Raw genomic sequence first — 11560 nt, forward strand, 5'->3', positions numbered from 1 at the left:
ATATTAACTACATTTAGTCTGAGACAGTAGATTTGATAATGATTCTGACATTTCTACACTAGTCTCACAGGTGTTACCTTTCTTTTGAACCCAAATGTATTGAGAAAAACGTTGTTTATAAAATATGCTCTATTTACTTTGGGTCATTTTCAGTTGGCTGAGAGATGGAACAGGTTCAATTTGATTGGGAAAGAATGGAGATCGTGTAACATATTGTATTGAGACACTCACAAATTCTGAAGATTCTGTTGGGTTTCTGTTAATTGGCTTAGAGTCTGGTTTTGACCAACTCTATATATAAAGTGTCATGAGATAACTTTTTTGTTGCGATCTGGCGCTATATAAATAAAATTTGATTGATTGAGTGATTTAATTGGTTTTCCCCTGTAAGTCGCTTTGGAAAAAAGTGTCTGCCAAATGCATAAACATAAACATAAACATAAACAAATTATAATTTTAAAAAAAACAAAACACTAAAAATAAATAAATAAATACATGTCAGTATAATGCCTCTGTACAAGATGATAGTTCATGTTAGTCTACCCAGAAATTAGCTATGAGACAAGATGAGGTATATAATCAAGAAATTATTGTTATCATATTGTATTTCAATATAGTTTACCTAATTTGATTGAGAGACTAGTGTTGTTTTTTTTTTTTTACTTTTCACCCTCCCTCTTCTCTCCATGAAATCTGTAAATAATAAAATGTACATCCACTTCCCACCAGTTGGTGGCAGTAAAGCGCCTTTCATTGTTTGTCAAGCGCGAATCACCCGCAAAGAAGAAGACGAACAGCAGCGATGTATTGAAGTACTATGAGATGTCATAAACTCCACTGTTCGCTAGGTATTGATTTAACACAACCTCTGTCGTCAAGACAATTAAAATATGGCGATGCAGTTACTTGTGATATAGCTACTTCATGTAAACGGGTCTATTTTCTGTGCGGACGAGGTCGGAGGAAGGGACAGTTGCAGGGCACACTTCGTGCTAATATCTTTGCGCGGCTGTACTGTTAAGTAACACAGCTAGCTAGCTCCAAACCAAGGTGGACTGAAAGAGGTAAACAAATGTGTTTATGAAACGCACTCCGCTAGAAAAATGTCACAGCAGTTTGGAAGGTAATAGACGGTTTTCAGCAACAATATGGCCGCGTTGCTTTGGCCAAACCGTGCTGGCCTTTGTAGAAGGTCCAGCAGAGGTTTATTGTGGACACTGTCAAGGCGACACTCACATTTACTGACAAATAAGCTAACATCCAGTGACAGCGTTAAAAATGTGCTGTCCGAGTGTGTTCATGTCAGGAAGATGCTGTTGTCCAAATCACAGCGGACTCTTACAAGTCAGCCACAGAAAGTCATCCAGGTAAGTCCCAAAATATGACAGATGATCAGGTTTTCTAGTCAATCCCCCAGTTTGACTTGTGTTCATAGATGGTGTTTGTTACTTCTGTTAAGTGTGATTATAACTTGTTCTTACAGTTTCTCTCACTCCTGCAGTTGTGTAAACTTTTAGATGTGTTTCCTAGTTTGAAGTAGGTCCAAGTCTTATCAAATCCATATTTCATTCAAGTTTTAAACCTCATCATTGGTCTTGAGTGAAAGTTAAAGAAGAAACCAGATGAGTATTTGTGGTTTTAAACTTTTACTTTATGTTCAGAGCATTTAAAAATGTAGGGCTTGACCATACAAAGCAGATTTAATGATTTTTTTTTTTTTTCACAATCTGAATCTGCAGAAGAGAAGTAAAACAACATGTAAACATAATAGACATAAAATGAGTAGTTGTTACAATGTCATATTAAAATGTGATAATCCTGGGCACTGATTTCAAAGGAAAATAATGATTTATTTAATATCACAAAATAACTTTACATCACAGCTATTATGGTTTTATCTATGCTTGAAGCTATGATCATTTTAAATAACCATGATTAATGTTTCATTCTTCCTTGGAAGTTTATAAAATGGCTACCTTACATTGTTGATTCACTGTATTGTGATTTTTTTCCCCCTTTCTGCTTGAGATCTGCTTGATCTCGGTCTTTTTTTTCTCCAGTACTTGAATAGTACTAAAATATGTTTTTTGAAATGTTCTCAATTTAGAGTCTTCTTCATAGACCTTTGGGTCCTGGCATGGTGGGAATCAGCAAAGACTTGATCAGGAACAACCTGCTAAGAAACCCTGTTGGGTTGGTTAATCTATTAGGTAAACATTCTTTCATTATTCAGACTGAATATAACTTTCTATTAACCTAGCCTGCTACTCATGATTAAAAATACTTGGATTTCAGGGACAACATACTTTTTCAGTACATCTCAATCCAAGCAGGAGAAAAAAAAAGATAATGAACCTAAGGAACCTCCAGAGGAAGATGAACGTAAGTGTTATATTGTCTTTTGTTAATGGTGCATGGTAATTTATTAACCTTATTATTTAAAAAATTTCCGTGATCTCTTATTTCTGTTTCCATCCTGATGTCTTAAATTTTCCTTGTCAATGATTGCTTGTCTAGAGGAGAAGAAACGTCGAGAGCAGGAGGACCAGATGTATCGGGAGCGCCTACGGACTCTCTTCTTCATTGGTCTCATCTTGAGCTTGCTGAACTCCATTAACAACAGCGGTGGTAACATCTCTTGGAACGATTTCGTCAATGAGATGTTGGCCAAGGGGGAAGTGTCCCGAGTTCAGGTCGTTCCTGAAGGTGATATTGTGGAAATTTACCTTCACCCTGGAGCTGTCATCTTCGGAAGGCCTGTATGTTTTACAGACAAAGAACATAAAACCTCTGTCTAAAGTGTTGCAATATTCTCATTCCCTGCCTTGTGTCTTGTTTTGGCAGAGATTAGCTCTTATGTACAGAATGCAAGTTGCCAACATTGACAAATTTGAGGAGAAGCTGAGAGCTGCTGAAGAAGAACTGAACATTGACACAAAGGACAGAATACCAGTCTCCTATAAACGTAGTGGATTCTTTGGAAAGTAAGAAGAATACTTTTTTGTTTGTTTGTTTTTTTCAGACTTGCACTCTGGTTCAGTGGCATGAATGTTGACTTTCATCTGCATTGAACTGATTCTGTTTTACATCGAGAATGTTTACATGCACACTTATGCTCCACTATTATTCAGGTGTCTCATAAACAACTTATTATGTTTTGGAAATTCTGAATTAGACCTTTTTCTGGATGAAGCAGCCTCTGGTTGTGGTTTATGTGACATTATTGTGGTTTTATTAGTGTTGGTTGCACTGGTATATAGTGCATTTGTAATATGCATCTCATTTGTGAGTGCATTTCAGCTGGGGATGAGACAAAGATCCTTTCTGGTGGAGATACAAGTTCCAAAGACAAATTTACATTTCTAATCCAAAGGAGAAACACATTTTCTTGTAACCATTATTTCATAGCATATGAAGAGTTTTTCTGATATGCACAAATATCAAAAAGCTGACCTTTTCAAGATGTTCTATGAAGGAATGAAAAACTAAGGCTGTGTTGACATAGTAGAGCGTCTACCATCAGTGAAAATCTTTGAAATTTTAATGTAGGTACACACAGCTGCATGTAAATGGGAATATTAATAGGAGATTAACTTTCATTATACATTTAAATACTTATTCAACTCTTACTGTTTCTCTAAATGAAGGAAACAACCAGAATAATTTGTGCTTGTAAACATAGTCAGTATCAGAGTCACCATTCATCATTTACCTTTTCCAACACATCATAAGTCATGTGAATTGTTCCTTTTTTTTGCAGTGCACTTTATGCTCTGGGGATGGCTGCCATTGGCGTGACTATCCTCTGGTACATCTTTCGTCTAGCTGGTATGGGTGGCAGAGAGGGCGGCTTTAGTGCTTTTGTGAGTGACACATAAATATAACTGCATTTGAACTTCTTTTAAATTAAACAGATGTTTGCTTGTATTAAATACATATTTCATTCTACTTAACAGAATCAGTTGAAGATGGCCAAGTTTACTATTGTAGATGGCAAATCTGGAAAAGGTATAAGATTTAAAGATGTAGCAGGAATGCATGAAGCTAAAATGGAAGTGAAGGAGTTTGTTGACTACCTGAAGGTAAGTGGAAGCTTTTTTTTATTTAAACAACATTTAAGAATATAGACCCATTGAGAGCTTTCAAGGATTCTTTGAAAATAACTGCTTTTGTTACATTTTTTAGATTTGATTTACAGATCTTACATTAGCACATTTATAGATTCTTTATATTAGTATGTTACATTACTGATCATCCTGATGTGTTTGTCAGAATCCAGAACGATACCTTCAGCTGGGAGCAAAAGTTCCCAAGGGTGCATTGCTGCTTGGGCCTCCAGGCTGTGGGAAGACGCTTCTGGCTAAGGCTGTCGCCACCGAGGCCCAGGTGCCCTTCCTGGCTATGGCTGGCTCTGAGTTTGTGGAGGTCATTGGAGGTGTGTAAGCATAGTACCAATAGTGAATTTGGTATAGTCAAATTGTTGGCTCACTTTTCCAGACCTCACCCCGACTAAAAACATCTGGTACAATAGAACAACACAAGATCAAGAAGAAGATGCCAAACAGAGTTAGCATTTAATGTCCAAAGACCCAACAACAATGTGAAAGACTGATGGAAAGAATGACAAGACACATCAGACAGTCAGGGATATTTGACCAAATGCTGATTTCTGAAGTGGAGCTAAGGTAGAACATTAGCATTTTGTGGTTTAAAAAGACAAACTGGTTTTCTTTGTATTACACAAGGCTGAGAATGTAGAATTTTTTGGTAATTATTTGTAATTTTTTTGTAAATAAATGACAATATTTTATTTAGTGTTAGTAGTTTCTAAAAAAAACCAAAACAAAACAAAAGTTTCTACCCAAACAAATATGTATTATATTACATACTAATGCATCTTTTCCAGTGTGGACAGAATTTTTCTAGAGCTTTATTGTTACATTAACACAAGATTGGTGTGTTGTCTTAATATGACAGCCTTGTTGTCTCTGGATTCAATATTAAAGAGTGTGATGTGATCTGTCACTAATGATGCCTCAGTCTTTATGCAGCTCCTCCTGTGTTTCTTTTCAGGTCTGGGAGCTGCCAGAGTTCGAAGTCTGTTCAAAGAGGCTCGTGCCCGAGCGCCTTGCATCGTGTACATCGATGAGATCGATGCAGTCGGCAAGAAGCGCTCCACCAACATGTCTGGTTTCTCTAATACAGAGGAGGAACAGACTCTCAACCAGCTGCTGGTTGAGATGGATGGTGAGTTAGACTTTAGTTTATTCTAACAACCCGTCCTCAGTGATAGAATATCTGTTATAAAAATAAAAAATAACTTTGAATTATTCTTTGTTTCCCCAGGAATGGGAACAACAGACCATGTTATCGTCCTCGCCTCCACTAACAGAGCAGATATCTTGGACAATGCTCTGATGAGACCGGGTCGACTTGACAGACACATCTTCATAGATCTGCCCACTCTCCAGGTAGCCTAAAGTATTCACTTTGAGTTTCACAGCTGTCTGATGAAACTGAGATGCATAGATTAGTACCTGAACCACTGAGCTGGTTTGGATTCTCATTCAGGGCATGAGATGGATTATCAGTTTATCAGACCATTGGAAATTCAGTTGAAAAATGTCGGACTAGAATTATATCTACAGTTATATCCTGCTGTGTTATAGTTACAAAAATTTGGATTTACAGTTGCAGAAAAAAATATTAGACTACCCTTGTTTTCTTCAATTTCTTGTTCATTTTAATGCCTGGTACAACTAAAGGTACATTTGTTTGGATGAATATAATGATAACAACAAAAACAGCTCATAACAGTTTAATTTAAGCTGGTATCTATCCATTTTTCATGGATTTCTTGATAATAACCAAAATCACTTAAGTTCTTACATCAGTAGCTATGGCATTGTACTGCCAAACAGTGCTTTTAGGCATTCCATGTTTTCTTTTCTGTCTGTTTTAGTCACATGATACACACAGCAGTTAGTACTTGATTGCATAACCATTGTTTTTTATGACTTTTGGTGGTCTAATAATTTTTTCTGCGATTGTATAATAAGACATTTTATCTCTGTCTTTTTGTTATAAATGTTATATGTTATTACATTGTGAAAACTGGAAAGGCAGGGTTTTAGAATTGAAAGATTTTGATATTCATATTGTTTGTTTGTTTATTTATTTATTTATCCACTTATTTTTTGCCAGGAGAGGAAGGAAATTTTCGAGCAACATCTGAAGTTCTTGAAACTGAACCAACCAGCCAATTTTTACTCACTGCGTCTGGCTGAACTCTCTCCAGGCTTCAGCGGTTTGTTCATATGTATTCATACTGTCAACAAAAATAAATAAATCTCAGGGAATAGTAATGGCTCTCCTCTGACAGCAAACATAAGGTTATTGAATCAACACACATGAAACTGGTTTTCATTTTTTTTTGTATGTTAATGCATTGTTGTACTTTGTCTCTTCAGGTGCAGACATTGCCAACATCTGTAATGAAGCTGCTCTGCACGCTGCCAGAGAGGGACACAAGTACATAGATACTCTGAACTTTGAGTATGCAGTGGAGAGAGTTATAGCAGGTGCAGAACAAATGGCAACAATCATTGTATTGAAGGAAACATGTATTTCTCAATTGTTCTTCTGACAAATGTGTGCATACTTGTGTTTTTAGGAAGCATAAAAAAGAGTAAGATTCTATCTAAAGAGGAGCAGAGGGTGGTCGCCTTCCATGAGTCTGGACACGCTTTAGTGGGATGGTTACTTGAACACACAGAGGCAGTGATGAAGGTAACACACTCCAGAAGTTCTTTTACCAACAAGCAGAGATTTTACTGACTAATTAAATGAGTCACTTGTAGAAATGCATTATACTGAATGTTTCCAACAGTCTTCCAATGCAGATGAATATATCTTGTGTGTAATGGCCCATTTAATTTAATCACTGAATTTGTCGATTAAATCATATAGTATCACTGAATTTGAACAGCAGAAGAATGGCCGTGCTACAGTTTTTTATTTGCATGTAACTTGCAGCACACTAATCCAGTGGAGACTTACTTTGAGAATATATTTCAATTTGGTTGGTGTGATCTGCAAACCGTTGCTTATACAAGCAGTCGGAATAATGTGTACTCGTAATGTATTGTTAGAAAAAATCTGACAATTAGTTGAAAAAAAAAAAAAGCTGAAAATCCTTTTGTAAAGAGTCAGTAGTCAGTGTTCATGAAGCAAGGTGTGCAAAAATACAACAACCACAAACAATGGTGTCACTGGAGGTTATTAAGGATCTTTATTTTAGTATTAGTGTGGACTTGTTTCTGGCTGTTATACTGTTATGTTTTTGAACATTGATTCTTTCCAGTCATGTTTGAGTCTCTTTTGCTTTTTTTTTGTTTTTAATGCATGCTGCTCCATATTTTATGTTTTTGACCCAGCATAGCACTTACTACTATTTTTCTTCTTAAAATGAGTTGATTCATAGAATGTTGGTTATAATGACTTTATTTAACCTTAATATATATGATCAGCATACTTGGAATATATATATATTTTTAATTACAATTATCTGTAAACATAATAAATATCTATCCGCAGTTGTGGTGAATCCAGTTTCCTTGTGTTTTGTTATTTTTATATTGAGAGACCATTAGCAGCAAAATTCGATTCTGTCCATTTTAAGAAATACATTAGCATAATCAGTGAAAACTCATCATTTGTCCAGTGTCCATGTTGTTGGTTGTCATGCCTCTTTATTGGCATTAAAACAATCATAGTTAAAGAACTTTTCAAGGTTGAAGAAATGTGTATTACATTTAATTTAGTCGTTATTCCTATTTGTGTTACTTTATTTTACCAGTGTTTTGGAGAAATTGCTGATTTATCATGTGGTTGAACGCTTTAGGTGTCAATCGCCCCACGTACTAATGCAGCCTTGGGATTTGCCCAAATCCTGCCTCGTGACCAGTACCTCTTCACTAAGGAGCAGCTGTTTGAGAGGATGTGCATGGCTCTGGGAGGGAGAGCTGCCGAGGCTATCACCTTTAATAAAGTTACAACAGGTACAGTTTATCCACTGCCTGTTGTTGTCTCATGTATCATTTATCTACTTGGACGTAGCAGATGTTTGAGCCAAAGTTAAACCTGTCGTGTATGAGCTGTGTACTCATTCCTCTTCCTCACCAGGAGCTCAGGATGACTTGCGTAAAGTGACACGAGTGGCCTACTCTATGGTGAAGCAGTACGGCATGTGTGACAGTGTCGGCCAGGTGTCTTTCCCGGAAACTGAGGAGCAGGGTGCCGTTGGGCGTCGGCCTTTCAGCCAGGGTCTGCAGCACCAGATGGACCACGTGGGTTCTGACACTGGATATTCTTTATTAATCCACATGAGAAGACTGTCAAATTTGACAAACTAAATACATGTGACCATTCTGAAGTTCTTTTTTGCTATTTGCTGTTGTTGAGTATTGTCAGCCATGTTCTTAAATAGTGTTACTGCTCATCTGACAGTATGTGTTTTTCTTTCAGGAGGCTAAGATGTTGATAGCCCGTGCTTACAGGCACACAGAGAAGGTGCTACTGGACAACAGAGACAAACTGACTCTGGTGAGATGTTACAAAATCACTTCATTCATGGTTAAGTCTCATATAAACAAGCCTTTCAGATTCTTTGTGAATGGGGCAGTTATGTATAATGAAAGGACAGAAACTAATATATCCACCATTATATTTTATAAAACACTGACATAATACAGTGTTCAGAGAGTATAACCAACTATAGCCTATGGGTCTAAAGCATAGGTGTCAAGCACATGGCCTGTGGGCCAAACAGGTCCGCCAAAGGGTCCAGTCTGGCTCATTGGATGAATTTGTGAAATGCAAAAATAGCACTTACTAACACTCAAAGGTGTCAATATAATTTTAGTTCAGGTTCCACATACAGACCAATTTGATCTCAAGTGGGTCAGACCAGTAAAATACCATCATAATAACCTAGAACTAATGACAACCCCCAAATTTTCTCTTTTTAGTATAACAAAGTAAAATTACATGAATATATTTACATTTATAAGCTATCCTTTCACAAAAGATATGAATAATCTGAACAAATATAAACAACCTGAAATGTTTTAAGAGAAGTAGGTGTAATTTTACCAATATTATGTTTGTTACTAAATGTTTTGTGTATATTTCTTTTTTCACTCTTATTATTTTATTGGTCTGGCCCACTTCAGCTCATATTGGGCTGAATGTGACCCCTGAACTCCAATGAGTTTGACACCCCAGGTCTAGAGTCTGTCAGGCCAAGATTAAGGAATTATTAGGAATCACAGGGATTAGGATGATTTTATACAGAAACAGAGTAAAATATTCATAATAATGTTTTCATATGAGAATAACTGTAACTAAAAATCAAATAAGACTGTTTTTGTTACCTCAGAATGTATCGTTTATTGCCATCATGTTGTGCCACTATATTTCTACTGTCGCTCAGAATGGAATTCCTTTTCTCCTTTTTCAATGCTAAAGCTGGTGACATCCAGTGTTAAGGGAACTTCCTGTCAGCTACTGTATCTGAGCAAGGATCAGTGTTAATGTCCCCTTAACAAAACAAATACCAGATCTAATGGGGCATTCTAGTTTTTTGCAGCCACTGTAGGGGAGGCTGAGGTGACAACAGATAAGGACAACCTGCAACTTCACTGCTAGGTGGTACTAAATGTTACATGTTGCACCTTTAAATGAAGCTTATTTCTGAAAAAGAAAATAGAAAATGCATTTGTATATGATAATAACAAACTAAAGACAATACCTTGATGAATAAAAGATACCTATTTTTAAAGATCTAGATCTACACAAGTTTACATTTAAGAAATGAAAACTATATCTGCCAACTACCTTTATACTAATCATGCAGATATATGGGAAGTAGCTCTCTAAAATTTAAATTACTTGTACACAGTAGACTCTAGTGCATGGGTCGGCAACCTTTGCAATCTAAAGAACAAAACAAAAAACAAAACTGTCTGGAACCAGAATATACCCTTATACCTTTCCTCAAACTGGTGACTGTTTAAGAAGCTCTTTAGAATTAGTTCGTACAGAATATGTGGAGAATAAATCAAAGTTTCAGTGCATTTACAGAACTACAAAGAAACAACCAAACTTAAAAAAAAAAACAGTGATATTTGTCATTATTTTAGTTTGGTGCAAAAATCAACTGGTAAGTGAAGGCTTTCTTTGCAGTGGAAAATACAGATGAATACCTTCAATGTTATAAAATAAAAAAGTAGTCTACTTTTGCTACTATTACTATTTTTTTTTTTACTCATTTGGAGTAGAGTCTAGATTTTTTACAACTGCATAACATCAGAATCACTTTATTTCTGTGGCAAAATGTGTACAAAAAACAGTGTTATTCATTTCCATATGGTTTTTGATGAAGTTACATTGAGCCACTGGAAAAGGGCCCATGAGTCATTTGTGGCCCTGGAGCCACAGGTTGCCTACCCCTGCTCTAGTGTCACAGAGTAATAGTATATTTACTCAGTTATATTCTTAGATGTGGAAGTTAATTCCAGTGGTTTCCTGGGATCATTTTCATTGGCGTGCAGCTGTCATACTCGGATCCACCGTTCTCATATCTGTTCCCTAGTAAGATAGAAGTGATATAGTGACATAAGAGCAGAGTCCAGTCTTGTGTTTCTAGATCTACGTCTATTCCTGTATTTCCTGTCATTCCAGTTGGCCAACGCGCTGCTAGAGCGGGAAGTGGTGAACTACGACGACATCGAAGCCTTGCTGGGTCCACCGCCCCACGGGCCGAAGAAGATGATCATCCCACAGAGTTGGCTGGAGGCTGAGAGGGACAAACAGGACACGGGAGAGGACGAACCTCAGCCGCCTCCTCGCAAACGTACTGAAGAAGACGTTAATCCGCAGCTGGTCTGATCTCAAAATGCGTGTATTGCTTTCATGCGTGGGGGTGAATCGGACAAAACTTTGAACTGATCCCTCACCTTAAAGCTTTACAGGGTTGAAACTGATTTGTAAAGTTGCATAAAACGCTCAAACTGATGCAGGAGTTTAATGCAGTTTTGCACTTGTTCGCTCACCCGGTGTGAAACAGGTCCGAACAAGTTAGTGCGGCTTTTAACACCGTGACGATGAGTGATTTAGGAAGTCATTTTTCTTTGTGCTTATTGCATAGCCACATAATGATCCAATGAAAGCTCCAGTAAAGGCCTCTTTAAACAGGATGTCTGTAACCAGGAGTGCAGATCGTCTAGAAAAGGCCTTTAATTGTCACGCTCGCATGTGAAGCCAACAATTTAGTGCTCTGCTTTAGAATTCCCCAACACCATGTAATGATAGCTCAGTCTAATGTGGAATCTTTCTACAGAGACATGACATAAACAGGTTCACTGCAAAAATCTAAATCTTACCAAGTGTATTTTTCTCATTTTTAGTCAAAATATCTCATCACTCTTAAAATAAGCCATAATCGCCTAAAGAGTAACATGTGAGGTATAAGAACTTATTTTTAGACAATAGATCTTGA

General features: G+C 36.9%; 1 protein-coding gene across 1 annotated transcript; it reads left to right on the plus strand.

Moving 5' to 3' along the window:
• Positions 1-1148: 1148 nt before the first annotated feature.
• On the plus strand, positions 1149-11418 carry spg7 (SPG7 matrix AAA peptidase subunit, paraplegin). The gene is made up of 17 exons (XM_030163471.1): positions 1149-1367; positions 2108-2210; positions 2296-2382; positions 2518-2759; positions 2845-2984; positions 3761-3863; positions 3957-4082; positions 4273-4435; positions 5074-5247; positions 5347-5471; positions 6205-6307; positions 6471-6581; positions 6674-6789; positions 7904-8060; positions 8185-8348; positions 8527-8604; positions 10744-11418. Exons 1-17 carry the CDS (start codon positions 1149-1151, stop codon positions 10948-10950), a joined length of 2418 nt encoding a protein of 805 aa, XP_030019331.1. The 3' UTR covers positions 10951-11418.
• Positions 11419-11560: the final 142 nt, after the last annotated feature.

The sequence above is a fragment of the Sphaeramia orbicularis genome, chromosome 3 (assembly GCF_902148855.1).
Source record: "Sphaeramia orbicularis chromosome 3, fSphaOr1.1, whole genome shotgun sequence".
NCBI lineage: Eukaryota > Metazoa > Chordata > Actinopteri > Kurtiformes > Apogonidae > Sphaeramia > Sphaeramia orbicularis.